Below are 15,959 nucleotides of genomic sequence, written 5' to 3'. Positions count from 1 at the left end.
TGTGTATGTACATGTGTATGGGGGGGGGGGCCATTTCTTTCGTCTGTTTCCTTGCGCTACCTCGCAAACGCGGGAGACAGCGACAAAGTATAAAAAAAAAAAAAAAAAAAAAAAAAAAAAAAAATATATATATATATATATATATATATATATATATATATATATATATATATATACTTCTAGGTAATCCTTCTGGCACGGGCCTTCGTCTAAACTGACTGGTCATCTTTTATAAACAAACCTCAAATTCATCACCAGTTTCTCCTGATCTTTGTAGCTCCTGTGGACGCTACTGTAAGATGACTTAGACCCTTTACAACTCCCCTCATGGTGGCGTCCGGCGATCTGTTGGTGATCATCATCATTGTCGTCTTACCGATAGTTCGTGTTGTCGTGGCCCCTCTGCGATCTTCGTGCTTTTGATGCAAGCAAGCCTCGCTCTCTTGCAAAGCCTCTTGCGTTTTCTTACTGCGAGATGTTACAAAGAAGATCCTCCTTACCCGAGCAGTCCTGACACTTCTTAGGAGTGTCTGAATGTCGTAATTACTGGGCTGTTTACTTTCCACTTTGCTTTCATGATGTTTAGTGGGTAAATTGTCACTTTGCTACCAAGAGACACTCGATATTCTTTTGCTATTTTTTTTTCTAACAAGATCTTTTGCCTTTTTTTTTTAATCATAACGATGGATGAAGTTGAGGATAAAGAGAGAGAGACCGTGAAAGACGTGGATAGGTACAGGAAGTTAGTTGTTCAGGGAAGGAAGAAGTTATGGTGAGGATGCTGAGGAATGACAGTTGAGTTGGTGTAGTAGAGGTGTTTTCGTGTTGAGAGGTGATGTGGTTGCTGGGGTCGCAGCCCAGTACATGGAAGTGTGGGGCTCGGTTTTAGCCGAGTGGATGGAGGTATGAATGAATGCACATTAGTCTCCCTAGACGAATCAATCTCTTATTCAAAACTGATTATGGAAAAAGAAATCATTTGCGTACATATGTGTCGAATTCTTTGGCCACCTCAGCCCGTTGGCCGTGAGGACGTACACGTACATATGAATGAGCGGAGAGAGGCTTTGTGCACTTGATACACCCGTCATTGCAAATGGGAAAGGGTTAGATACAGCTGATGAAAGAGTCTGTCTTCTTGTCCATTTATCCCCTTGGGCAGGACGGAACGACCCTTGGGTACGACGGCGTAACCTTCAGGCCTGTTGCAGGTCAGACTGTTTATATGGCAGCTGATTTACTGTGTGTATATGAAAAGGCTCCTTTTGAACGTTTGCTATAGTCATCACTCTCATATACTCCCACATCATTTCTTTATATTTTTTCTTTTCTCTGACGTGTTATTGAGGTAGCTCAGTAATGCTTCGTTAGTTATATCATAATGTAGATTTTGATGGATCAGTTCCTACATTCTTGGGTTTTCCCCGTTTTATCACGCTAATCTTGATGCGTCTCACCCATTGCCACAAGCTGCCTCGTAAGAACCCCAGTGGTGTGTTGCAGTCTTCGGTCCTTCAAGAGTGGTGGGCTGGTAAAAGTGTGTGTGTGTGTGTGTGTGTGTGTGTGTGTGTGTGTGTATCAGATCTCTTGTATCTGTGATACACTCTGACTTGGCCAAGGCTAGTTATCATGTACTGGTAGAGTGAAACATATGTATCTTGTATTATGTTATTGAGCTTCTTTAAGACATAATCTACCTAACTTTGAAGACGGTACCCGAGTGTTTCTTGCCCTCAGAGATTTATTTATTAAATATTTGGAAAATATCCTCACTTGAATACGTAGTTTTCACAGGGCCATGTGAATGACGTGTTTACTGCGTTTTGGGAAGTTCGAGTGGACTTGGGAAGATGCATGAGCTTTGCTTAGTTAGAAAAGGCAAGATCATTTTGAAGTACGTATGTTGTTAGGTTTAGTGGCTGTTCAGTTGTTAATTGGTCATTAAGTCTGAAATCGTTACATACATTCAGGTTAAAGATATACATATAATTTTTTTTTTTTTTTACGAAAATAATATTTTGGTTTATTTGATACTGCAGCACTGAAGTGAACCATTGCAAGAGGCGTTCAAAGAAGGATACCACACGAGGATGCATGTCCTCTAATCTGCATGCTATCTCTGTTATCTTTGTCTTATCTCTGTGCTCCAGTGAGGCAGAAATACCCATGGTCTCCATGACCTTTGTGACCTGATGTTGTTTGGGTTGATAACACCTCGTGATGTGAAGGACTTGAGATTAACATCATCGTGTTTTTTCTGACCTGTGCTCCTTGAAGGAATTCAGATTTTGACCAGGTGATTTTAGAAATGCACATACGATTCTATCACCCATTTTACCTCAAAGTGTATAGACCTGACCTGGCCTGACCTTACCTGGATGTTTTGAATACTTTGGTCTGAGAGTATACGAGTCAACAAACAAGTCATTAGTGTGAGGGTCATCAGTCACGTGTCCAGGGAGTGGAATGATGATGACCTCCTATGCGACCCAATGAATCAGTCACCTCTCCCCTCAGTGAGGCAGCACGATGGTACGACCCTTGAGCACGATAGCATGACGTATGAACACGACGATACGACCCTTCAGCACGACCTTTGGGTAAGACTGAACGACCCTGGATCACGTAGCAGTACTCCTAGGTATGATGATACGACCCTTCAGCACGATAGCATGACGTATGAACATGACGATACGACCCTTCAGCACGACCTTTGGGTAAGACTCAACGACCCTGGATCACTCAGCAGTATTCCTAGGTATGATGGTACGACCCTTGAGCATGACGGTACGACCCTTGAGAACCCAGAGAGAGTCTGATGATACGATGTTTCACCTCGTTGGAAGTACCCCTGGAGCACGACGGTACGACCCCAGGGAATGATGGATGGTTTGGTGTTTGACCTGACCCTTAAAGGAACAGGTCAGGCGCCTGGCCATCATCACCTTCATCTTCGTGACCTGCAAAATGATCGTTAGCTAACCCACGTACCTGAAAGTACACAGGTCATTACCCACATGACCTGAAAGTGTACAAGTCAGGATCCACGTGACCTGAGGATGCACAAGATAGCATCACTGTGACTGGAACATGTCAGGTCACAGGTCATCACTCACGTGGCTGGAAAGTACAGGTCGTCATATAAGTGACCTGAGTGTATATGTAAGTCAACACCCACTCAACCAGTAGGTGTACAAGTCATGACCATCTAGTGTGCAGGTCATCACCCACGTGACCAGAAAGTGTACAAGTCACGTCCCACGTGACCAGAGAATGTCAAGGTCATTTCTCACATGGACAGAGAGTGTACAAGTCATTTCTCACGTGGACAGTGAGTGTACAGGTCATCTCTTTCATGTACGATGAGTGTACAGGTCATCTCCCACATGGATATTGAATGTACATGTCATTTACCGCGTGAACAGAGAGTGTACATGTCATCTCCCACGTGACCAGACAGTGAACACAACATCTCCCACGTGCACAGAGTGAACAGGTCATCTCCCACGTGACCAGACAGTGAACACAACATCTCCCACGTGCACAGAATGAACAGGTCATCTCCCACGTGAACTGAGAATATCAAAGATCTTCCATCTCCCACATGGAGAGTGTCCAGGTCATCTCCCACATGATCAGAGAATGTACAGGTCATCTCTCACGTGACCTGTACGTGTACCGATTAACACCCACGTGACGTGAAAATATACAGGTCAGCACCCACGTGACCTGAAATTACAGACTGTCACCCATGAGGCCTGAATATTTCCAGGTCAAGCTGTTAAATGTGCAGTACAATATGGACAGCCAAACTACCTGTCTGGCTCTGTGATGGGCTGTTAAGTCTGCCCCCGTCGTGTGGCCACATCTGCTCTGTGACATTTCTGTGGGAAATTGAAAAAAAAAAAACTTAGATCACAAAGAATTAAAGAAACAGAGAATAACTTGGCTAACTTTATCAAAGTGTTACAAGCAGTTTAGTCATACCAGGTAAACCAAAATTGGTCCATCTGAGGTCACATCAGCTGGCTCGTGTTAGGTCATCCTCTGACCTGCGCCAGGTCGCCATCTGGCCCTTGAATGAGTCATATCTACATCAGCTCAAGTTAGGTCACCTATCTGGCGACGACAGGTCACAAAAGCTGATGGACCAACGTTAGGTCACCAGCTGGTCAACGGTAATGAGGTTACACCAATCAGCCCACACGAAGTTTAACACCAGCTGGTTTTACGTCAGGTCGCAGCGCCAGGTGGGTTCGCGTCGGATCACATCAGCTGTGAAGCTAGAAGGGCACACGCCACGCATCCTTGACGCAACAAGGAAGCCCTCCGTCACACTGGAGCATGTGCGTGCGTAATCCACTGGACGTGACCAAGCAGACCACAGAGCCAACACAGACAGACAGCAGCAGCAGCAGCAGCAGCAAGCAGGCCAAGCAAACAGTCAGCAACTGACTGTGTTGTGTGTGTGTGTGTGATGGTACCAGTCAAGAGCAGGAGGAGCAGTGGCTGGTGGTGGTGAGGCAGGTTAAGCCAGCGTGTGCAAGCATCACTGCTGGGAAACTGAACAGTAGCAGGATCCGTGGGAGTTAAGGCCCGGACGCCAACACAAACACCAAGCATTGCTAGGGAAAACCCCAGTGCTTGCTTCCCGGCGTTACATGTGCACGCCCATAGGCCTGGCTAGCCCAGCTGTTCCCTGATTGGCTGACAGTCGTAGGCTTACAGTAGATACAATACTGTTGATTACTCCAGAACCGGAGGCAGCGGTGCAATATGCCACTATTCTTTGCTCCGGCTGGCGTACGTAAGGGTCATACTGTTGAAGGAAGCAGAGGCCATTAAGATGAAGAAGGCGTTCAATATATTTGGTAAGGAGGTCGAGATAGCGGGGTTGGTGGTGGGAGGGGCCAGAGGGGCGGCTGCGCGGCCTGGCTCCGCCCACCAGCCGCGGCGTTTAAAGCGCTCTCTTGTTCAGCCAATCAGCGTCATCCGATACTCGGCCTATCCCGGGACGGCCTATCACCAAAACTTTTTTTTTCAATTTTTTTTTTTTAAAGACTGGACGTTATTACTTGTGGGGAAATGAGGCTGAAAACTGAGGTGGGATGCTTGCGAGTTGGAATTATAATTTCGTCTTGCGTCGTCCACCCAGCGAGCGAGGGGGGAGGGAGGAGGGAGGGAGGGGGATGGATGGATGTCTTCGGTGGCCGAGTTTAAAATGAATAAAACATCATTCTATTTGAGCGGTGGTCGGTCACCTAGTGGTCATCACACCAACTGGACTGCAACTAAACTGCAGGGCGGGGGCCCTGGTAATGCACTTACAGCTGGCACTGCACTCCCAACAGCCTTTACACAAGCTTTGATCCCCCTCTCCCACCCTCTCCATCCCTCCCTCTCTCTCTCTCTCTCTCTCTCTCTCTTTGCAACTGACCGTTAAGCGCGTCCTTTCTCGCGGTATTATGATGCAAACTAGGCCGTGCATTGTGCCTGCATGCCATGGGAGGGCGCAGCTTGTGGGCCAGTGTCCACCGCGGGGACGACCCGGGAACACAGTGCTCCTTCCCCCCCCGTCACGTGCCTGCTGCTGCTGCTGCTGCTGCCTGGCCGATACTAGTACTGCTGCACCGCCACCACCACCACCACCACCACTACCACCACCACGGCCGCCTGCTACAGCGCCGCTCCCGCCACGGGCCTGCTCTGGCGGCGTCTTGAGGCGCTGCCGGAGCTGCCTCCCGCGCCGCCCAGCCACGACGCCGCCCGCCTCCTTAGTCACCTCCTCCTCCTACTCCTCGGCCTCCTCGGCGTCTCCCCAGCACCCGCGCGCCCCCGCCCGGCCACCAGTGGGCAGGCCCAGCACCCGCTGGCCGAGATGAGTGCGCTGCAAAACACGGGCGGCTGCGTCTTGAGGAGAAAAGGCCGGCCCCTTGCTCGCTGGAAAACAGGAAATGATCCACCTTGCTGCGTCGTCGCCCCAAAACTTGCGCCTTTTTGGCGCTGGCCGGCCCAAGAGTCGGCACTCGTCGAGACGGGCCTAAACTCCCCAGTCGCTTCGATCGCTCGGCCAGCTCAGCTCGCGGCCTCAGTCTAGCTAGCGTGGCGACGCGTGCAGTCTTGTGTTGGAGCGCCACCTCGGACACCGCCTCAGCCCCCGGCACCCGCCACCAGCGATGAGCCCCACTTGACCCGCTCGCGCCCAGCTGAACTGACCTCACCTCTTGCAACTTGGTGACCTCGATATACATTGCCTAACCTCGCTGCCCATTACCGGGCTGATTTCTTCCGAATAGTTGGTGACCTCGCAAGCCTCCACGCTGGCTACCCACGGGTGTGACCTCTCACCGGCCGCACTGGCTCCCCCCAACCCCATCGCCTCGCCTGACCTGTCAACGCCCATGCCCACAACATCTGACCCGGACGACCCGCCACCCAGACCCATGGATTCTCCTGCGTATCCAGCCCCGTCATTAGGCTCCCCAACCTCTTTCCCCCCACGGACTCCTGCCTCACCCTCCTTCACATCCAGACCGATGGAGTCTTCTGCCTTCCCCCCGCGGACTTCAGACTCCTCCTTGATCTCAGCCAAGCTGGAGGCGCCCCCCTCCCCGCCAGCCTACCCACCGAGGAACATGGAAATGCCTTATGGCCAGCGACCTCTTCCAGAGCATCCTATGGGATACTCAAACTACTCGCCAGGATCATTCCCACCGTCTTCCGGGCCCTATGGACCCCCGCCAGTGTCGTTTGCCTCGCTACCTCCCTCCTTCACGCCCTCATCTCTGGCACCCTCGCTCTCCTCTGCACCAGGATTCCCCCCGTCAGGAGCTACCGGTTCGCCCCCACTGGAAGCCTTTGTACAGTTGCTTCTCGCAATGAACGTCGAAGACCAACTGAAGGTAGGTTGTGGAAAGTGTCTTCTGTGATCATTATGTGTTGTGCCATGAGATAATCACGCAGATTTCCCCCGATGAAACTTAGTGTTCGAGGGGTGAAAGTATGAAACAAACTGCGGCAGGAAATAGTTTTTGCCTTGTGTGAGCTGTTCAAGAAGACCCCCGATCAGTGGTGACTCGACGAAAGTGTGAGGATTACCCCTCGGATACCAACCAAAGGAACTTGGAGTTACTCCGCTGTGATATAGTGAGTGAGAGATGCTGTGTGTGAGCACCGGGTCGGTGGTGCTGTGCCCGTGGGGGTGCCTGACACGTGTGGCTTGCCTGGGCCCCACCCTCAGCTCGCGCGCCAATTTTTAAACTTGGCGCGCTTTCTTCAGGTAGAGACATACTTACACGGGCTGCCACTGAATTGTGAGGGGAAAGGGAGAGAGAGTGGCGGGCCTTCCTCCTCTCACCGCCCCTGCAGTTTTATTGGGCAGGCTTGCTCGATTTAATGAGCAAGTTTAATCCACAGTGCTATGTAAAAGATGATGATTATACTCATTAACGATAATTTTTTTTCTTCTCTGTGATGTGTGATGAAACTGACTGTGACATTTATGATGGTAAATTCCTATTGTATTTGTAATGAAAGATTCTCTCCAAGTGTGGCATATGAATACACGTCTGCGGTAATGATAACACTGCAGCGTCATGAATGTGTTGGATGATTTGGCCGGGTCGAGTCGGCCACGATCACGGTTAAGAGGAAAAAAAAAGCCCTTCCACTGTGACACACAAGTGAATAATCTTAACTTTATGACATTTTTTTTTTTCCTTCAAGGACTCGTTGATAAACAATCGTAAAAAAAGGAGTAATTGTAGTTAAGCTTTGCCTTCATAACCCCTTCCTCCCGTTATAGACCCCCTCCTGTAGCAACCTCATTTGCATATGAAACCTTGGTCTTTTTCTCCCTCCTTGTCTAACAAAAGACTTGGGCTGGGGACTCCATCCTCACCCAGCAGGGATGGTGAGGCGTAGATTAAACACCTGTGGCCAAAAGGGGGAGGAGGAGAAAAGCAAGACTCTTTTCATTCGAGCGTTGCAACGCTTTTAAACCATTGCCACTGACGACCGGCTCACCCGTATAGTGCCGCTACCATTAACCCACTCGCGTGACCACCCCCCTACCTACCGACCTACCATTGTCTATCTCAGGTTACCAAAACCTTTCCTCCCGTTCACTGAAGCTTCCATATATCACTGCCATAGGAACCGCTCTCCGGGGTTCGAAGGTTAGTAGTAGTACGCCTCGAATTCACACTTTTAACCCGTCCTCATTTTGTCATTGTCCATTTTTCTTGTTCTCTCGTTCCTTGATTGCAGTGGCAGAGTGTAGGGTATTTGTGTCAGTCATCGTCTGGTTGCCGTGGGGATCACTGGTCGGCCACTTGCGGTAGTTTTAGGAGGGCAGATGGCAAGCACGGCTGGGAGGATAAGGTCGCAAGGCCTGACCCAATGCACATCTGTTGACTAGCTTCAGATTTTTTTCTCCCTCCGTCCAACTCGCCTTTTTTTTTTTTTTTTTTTTCTTTTTACTAGCCCCCATTCGCCACTTCTCAATATTCTTGTTTATTTTGCTTCCTCTTTTTTCTTTTCCTCCTCCTCCACCGAGGCTGATCTTTAGTTGCTGCTGTTTGTTTACATATTACTCTCGCTTCTGGGTTTCATGATCCACATAATGTGGAGATGAGGGTGTGGGTGGAGTGTTTCAGACATGACAGTCATCATGCACGTTCCATGTGGATCAGATCCTGTTGCTTGCTTTGCTCTTCCATCATTCTCATGTGCTTTTTTTCTATTTGATTAACATCTCTTTTTTTTCTTATTCTTGTCTTCTTTTTTTTTTTTACCATCCCCATATTTGAATTCTGTATCTGTGATTTTTTTTTCCATACTGATCGCTTTCCTTCCTGCTTGCTTGTCATTCCAAATTTTGAGCAGCTTTACTGTGTATGTATGTCTAATGCTGTATAATTTCTTTAATATTTGTTACTCTTATTGATTTGAACCTTCACTTTTCTTGAATTCCTTTTTCGAGTTTCTAAATTTTTTGTCTTTTATTCTCTTCCTCACGTTGCTATTCCACTTTTTGTATCGTTTTTCTGTTTATTTATTCATCATCAGTTTGTATTCTATATGTCCTTTTTACTTTCTGTTTTCTCTCTGCTGTATAAAAAATGTAAGTTCTTTTTTTTTACTTCTAAATTTCATGATCATACTACCATTGAAATTGTTTTTCTCTTAGTTTCCTTTCGAGTATTTTTATCATTTTGTTTTCATAAGCACCTTCTTTCTCTGCCTTCATTTTTATTTCTATTTTTATCATCATCATCTTTGTCTTTCCTTCTTCGTCATTATCAGTATAACCATTATCTTCTTACTCTTTTCGAAGTTAATTTTCTTCTCTGTCTCTTTCTTTTTCATCTTATTATTGTAATTTTCTTCTTAGACTTCTGTATCATCTTGTCAGCTCTTCCCTAATTTCCCATCCATAACCACTTTTATTTTCGTTTCTCCACTTCCCTGCTTATTGTTGTTATGCCTTCATGTCTCCCATTTGTACAATATCCTAATTTCCCATGTCTGTATCATTTTGACCCATTCCTTTTTCTTCTTCCTACCATCGTGTCTTATGTATTCGCATAATACGGGGGAAGAGAGTGTTACAATTCTTGTTACCCCCCCGTCTCATGTCGTGGGGTTTGTACCGTGCAATTGTCATTCAGTGTCAAGCAGAGCATTGCAAAAGAATGTATAGACTTTAAACATGGGACACTGGGACGCTCCCAGTGTACAAGTATTTAAGGAAATGCCGTTGGGTTTGAAGAGGAGAGCTCGTCTCATTCTGTGACAGAAAAAAAGGCAGAGGTGGTGGAAAGGCATCTGTCGTCTGCTGCTTGGACACTCAGAGAGAGAGAGAGAGAGAGAGAGAGAGAGAGAGAGAGAGAGAGAGAGAGAGAGGAGCGTCCATTTCATCAGTGCCTGTCTCTCGAGCAAACCTAGAGAAGCATTATACCGAAAAGCATTAGCCTCGAGGCATAAATAAACGATCAGTCTTCAGTATACTGGGAAGATAAGGGACTCGTGTTCGTAGAGGTTTTCCTTGTGCTCCATCTGAATATATTGTTGATAATCATTCTACACGGGTGGGTGTCAGGATAGAATACCTCATATCTAAAGCTCCGTATGTCTGATTGATAAACACACACACAAAAAAAAAAAATTGTCCTAAAGTGTCGTTTTTAAGCTTTGAGAAATTTCTTTGAAGCAAAGTAATTTTCATGAATCGTCTGAGGTTGTGTACTCACTTCAAACGAAATGTAATTCCTGAGTGGTTACTATGACTGTTTGTTATCATAGAACATATATATATATATATATATATATATATATATATATATATATATATATATATATATATATATATATATATATATATATATATATATATGATCAGTAGCTATATCCTCTTTTTGAAGAACCTGAAGTAGTGTTAATCAAGGTAATGTAACTTATTTTTTTGTTCAGTCTTCCTCTGTAGTGTGTTAAGGCATAGGCGTGTGAGGTTTAGTGCTGGACGTTATTTTGAATGAGTATTTGAGATAGCTGGGATGAAAACAAACTGGTGAGGTGGTTATGGTAATGGCAAACTGGTGGCTGAACTTCTGATCGGCAGCACTGACACTCTAGAAAAAATACATATACAATAGTTATATGCATAGATAGATAGATAGATAGATAGATAGATGAATAAATAAATACACAAACATAAGCGCTTCAGGGAAATATATTCCCATACATATATAACAAAATTCTACGTTTATCGTGTTGTAGAGTGGCGTAAGACACATACCACCTCATGTATTCAAAAGTTTGTCATATATTTTTTGGTGTCTGTCGTATAGGGGAAGGGAGGTGAGGGGTGTATTGGGCTTAGGGGAGAGGGAGGAGGTGGGGGGGGGGAGCTGATGCATTATTTACGTCTGATACAGCTGGTAGTTTTTCGTTTGTGGGGGGAGGGGAGGTGGGGGAGGGAGGGAGAGGGGGAGAAGGAGGACAAACACAGAGAGACGTCCGTCGAACCCACATTAGAGAGTAGAGCATTACCTTACTGCTAAGGGGGGTTGGACTCTCTATGCAAATAAGGCAAGGGGAAAGGGGGGTGGTGGGGGCCCCCTCGCGTGTTTTCTGCCGGCTTACATAGACCTTGGTTGCTGTGGTTGAAGGAAGGGGGGCGGGGAGGGAGAGGGGGAAGAAGAAGTCTCCTTCCTCTGTGTCGATCTTCTTCAGTTAACCAAAAAGTTGAGGATGGACGGCACTGTATCATTAGGTTTGGAAGCCCTCTCCACGCCCTTACGAAGTGAGATGTAAACACATATATGGATGAAGTATGTCAAGGCGAAGTAAACTCAAAACCTCACTTTAATATTGATTTTTCGACGTGACTTGCCTCAGAGAACACAGATCGATGAGGTCACATAATTTAGATAATGTAATAACGCGTCCCTTGTGACATTCCTTGTGTCGGGGAAGATTACTGTGTGTGTGTGTGTGTGTGTGTGTGTGTGTACACGAAGCGGGAGGGAGAGCCAGCCAGTCACGTAAGACAGACGCAAGACTTACGTAGCACAGCGGGAGCCTTGGTGGTGGAAAGAACAACTACTCCCGGATATTCTTTAGGGGGGCGACTGCAGCCCCGTTCTTCACTGCTTCTCCCCTACTTCCCCTTCCCCTTCCATCACCCTCCCTCTGACTCTCCCTCCCTTCCTCCCTCCCTCCTCACCACGGGGATAAAAATGCCGCCATCGGAGAACAAATGACTGAACGCGTTACAAATGCAATCGTTCTTCCTTTGACACTCCCCCTAAGGGAAAAATGCCCCGCCTCTTCTCCCCCCCCCCCTCCTTTTCCCCTCCCTCCCTCGCCATCATGAAGGATCAGATGAGTGAGCGCGTTAGTAATGTTGCTACATCCTCACTCTCCACCCATCCCCCTTCTCTCTCTCTCTCTCTCTCTCTCTCTCTCTCTCTCTCTCTCTCTCTCTCTCTCTCTCTCTCTCTCTCTCTCTCCCCCTTTTCTTTTCCTTTCTGCTCCCCTCTTCTTCTTCCTCCTCCTCCTCCTCCTGTCGGCCCCCGTAAGACAAAAATGCCATCCACCGAAGTTCCCTCTTCCCCCAGTTATCAAACATGTGAACGTGCTACAGATTCAGACACAGCCCCCATGAGTCTTGTTTCGCTCCTGCTGAAGTTGATGTTGTTTATATATATATATAAACTACCGAAATCTCCTCCCGAATGAGAGCGACTTTCTTGGAAGAATATATATATATATATATATATATATATATATATATATATATATATATATATATATATATATGTGTGTGTGTGTGTGTAGTGTGTGTGTGTAGTGTGTGTGTGTGTGTGTGTGTGTAGGCCGGCCATCCCCGCCTCGGGGTCGGTCGAAGGCGTTGGTCTTACGATGACTGAACCTCGACTGGCGGAAGAGAAGCTCTGTGACATCAAGAGAGGGAAGAAGTGGAAACTCCCTCTCCCACTCCTCCTCCTCCTCCTCCTCCTCCTCCTTCTTCACGAGGGTGAGTTCAGCGCCAGGACCACTGCCACTCACAAACCACACCCCTGTTACCCGAGTTTTGCTGTTCCGGGTGTAGGGGCCTGATCCCTCGGCGGTGGTGTGGTGTGGTGGTGGTGGCTGGGGTTGGTGGGTGGGTGGAGGGGGGGCCTGGTAGCTAGTAGGGTGGAAGGGAGGGGGGGAAACACGTAGGGGAGGTGAGGGGGGGTAGAGTAGTAGTATTAGTAGTAACAGTAGTAGTAGCAGCCGAGAGGGGTGGGTGGGAAGGGTTGGCGTGGGGGTGTTTTAAGAGAATCTCCCCTCGAGCACACCCTCCCCCCCCCCAGCCAGCCAGCCAGTCAGCCAGTCAGCCACCAACGCTGGGGACATACACACAAGGGGTGGGGGTGGGGTGCTCGAGTTGGGGGGGGGCTGGGCTGGCTGGAGAGGGATTTTGTTGGTCTGTCTGCACTTTTTCTATGGCTGATTCATCATCGCGTTGGGAATTGTTGCGGAGGCAGCAGCAGCAGGAGGAGGAGGAGGAGGACGGCCGGCACCGGGCGCCGCCGGTGTGAGTGGCGAGTAGAGGAGGTGGATGGTGGAGAGGTGGACCTTTTGTATGTCGCCCTTAACTCTGTGTGGACTACCACCCACCCCACCTCTGCCTTTGGGGAAATATTGGCTCTCTCTCTCTCTCTCTCTCTCTCTCTCTCTCTCTCTCTCTCTCTCTCTCTCTCTCTCTCTCTCTCTTTCCATATGAACACCTTGAGCACGGCGGTACGACACGAGAGTACGTACGATCCATGAATGCGTGGGGTGCTCAAGCACGAAAGTTTCGACGCTTGAACACGAAGAGGGTACGTCCCATCATGAGCACGAAAGATACACGAGACCCCTTGAGCACGAAGGGCACGACACTTGAGCACAAAAGGTACGAACGAATCCTTGAGATCCGAAGGGAACGTCACTTGCATATGATGGCGTTGGCCTTTGACCTGATCAGCAAAACGCGACCTGTCATGCCCAAGGACGTTCGTGCCGTCGTGGCCAAAGGCGTCAGCATCGCCCTCCTTTTAAAGGCCTCGCCTTCAGGTAGCTCTTAACAACCAGGTAGACAGATCACAACATATACCACGTTGGAAATACAATTATCATTCACATTTCGATCTGTTTTTTTTTTTTTTTTCGAAATTCATTGCGACGCTTATACCGAGCTAGCACCGCCCTCATATTGACGCCTTGAGAGAGAGAGAGAGAGAGAGAGAGAGAGAGAGAGAGAGAGAGAGAGAGAGAGAGAGAGAGAGAGAAATTAAGAATATAATATCTGTAAATGGTATGCAGTGAAATGCATGCAGTGAAAAATAAAGAAAATATTGAATAACGGAATAGAATAATTAATAGTAGGGTTTTGAAGGCAAGAAAGCGCGATTGTGATAATAAAGGAGACGAATCATGCTAATAGATATTTTTCCTCTAGTCCCTCCCTCCCTCTCTGACGTAGTACGTGTTAAGATTGTATCGTAATATGGGGGAACACTAACCTTGAACAGTTCTGGCTGAGGGGGGGGGATGAATGAAAAAGGATAGATACATTTCCATTCTGTAGAAGGAGAGTTTTGTACAAGCTCAATGATTTGAATATTTGGTCACTACACACACACACACACACACACACACACACACACACACACACACACACACATATATATATATATATATATATATATATATATATATATATATATATATATATATATATATATATATATATATATTCAAACGGGTTTGTGTATTTTGTTGAATATTTTAGTGTTAAAGTTAGCCAATATATTAAGCACTTAAAAGGGGATCCCAATGTAAATTATGACGAAATTAATATAATATACTATTGTGAACCTGTACTACTTTATTTCCGGTTGAATCCTGTAAGCCAGACGAATTCTGTACAGCTTCTACACACACACACACACACACACACACACACACACACACACACACTCCTGGACTACACGTGTGTGTGTGTGTACACACACATTGGCGTAAAGACAGTTCATATATGCAGGATTAAGAGACGGGGCAACATGAGTGTAAAAACTCTCTCCCCGCAACACAAATATAGTGTTGAAGCACACACACACACACACACACACACACACACACACACACACACACAAAGAAAATGCGAAACTAAATTACAAAGATATGATGGCAAAAGATATTTTCTTACAGGAGTGTTCGTTTTATGCCAGATATCCAATAGATTAGGGCCAATAATCTATACGCATATTGTCAGGTCATCATTACTCCTCAATTTTGCAAAAGGGAATTTTAAAAATCTGGTAGTGTTGTTTTGGGCTGCGATACGTGTACCAGGTAATTATTGTGTTTTGTCATGTTTGTATGACTTTTTAAATTTTCTCTGTTAATATGATTTTTGTGAATGTATCTGTATCGATGCTATATATATATATATATATATATATATATATATATATATATATATATATATATATGTATATATACTTTTGTTTATGTAACTGCATGTAAAGGAAGATTTCTTTTTCACTGTACATTAGATCCATAGGTTTTGCAAATGTTTTAAGTTCCTTGCTGCTTATTATATTAGAGTACGTAAATGTGTTCGTTTTTTTGTGTGTGTGTATTAGTTAAAAATCATATCTTTTTATCTAAACTGTTTGCATGAAATGTACGTTCATTTAAGTTGTGTTTTCAAGTTTATGTGTAAAATCATCAATTGTTGTTCTTGCTGTATTGATGATAAATTTGTATGTTAAGCTTCTTCATTGTGTTCAGTGTTTGTACATTACTGTTGTATGCTTTGTACTCTGTGTTGTAACTTTATTATTAGTTTTTTTATGTTTTTTTACGTGCATATAATTTTTTCAATTCAGATTTTTGGTTGTTTTATTTTCCTTTTTAATCCCCTCCCGCCCCACCTCCGTTTTATGTTTGTTTGTGTTTTTGACGTTGGTTAGATATGTGTATGATGAATGTTATATGCTTTCTTGTGTTTTGAAAGTCATTTGATGTAATGTCAGTGGTCCACTAAAATCGTATTTTAGAAAGCAGTGAAATTACCGAAGAAAAGAAAATCACTAGGTGTAATTTTAGAAAAGATTATATATACATATATATATATATATATATATATATATATATATATATATATATATATATATATATATATATATATATATATATATATACAACGCTGATGAGGGTGGTATTGTGTGCTGAAATGAACCCAATTATGGCATGACCTTTGACCTAATGAGCTAGCTTCCCATGGCCCTTGTAAGGATGCCACAGAGCTCTGTTCGTCCCCTCATTGGATCATGGTTATCCACCGGTAGTTAAGAGCGGTTTGAAGTACTGTCGGAACTACGGTGAAGATATCAATGGTTTTCAGTTAATTTACGTTT

At 45.7% G+C, this 15,959-nt stretch overlaps 1 protein-coding gene across 3 annotated transcripts in view; it reads left to right on the top strand.

Annotated features, from left to right (window-relative positions):
* Positions 1–3,988: 3,988 nt before the first annotated feature.
* The window catches only part of dati (zinc finger protein datilografo), an 804,480-nt gene continuing 792,509 nt past the window's right edge, over positions 3,989–15,959 (top strand). For all 3 annotated transcript variants that reach the window (XM_071682892.1, XM_071682893.1, XM_071682891.1), the window contains exon 1: positions 3,989–6,902. In XM_071682892.1, the coding sequence (XP_071538993.1) occupies positions 6,402–6,902 (501 nt within the window). In that variant the 5' untranslated portion in view covers positions 3,989–6,401. The remainder of the gene's footprint in view (positions 6,903–15,959) is intronic.

This window comes from Panulirus ornatus, chromosome 35 (assembly GCF_036320965.1).
Source record: "Panulirus ornatus isolate Po-2019 chromosome 35, ASM3632096v1, whole genome shotgun sequence".
Taxonomy (NCBI): domain Eukaryota; kingdom Metazoa; phylum Arthropoda; class Malacostraca; order Decapoda; family Palinuridae; genus Panulirus; species Panulirus ornatus.
This window is presented reverse-complemented; position numbering and strand designations above follow the sequence as displayed.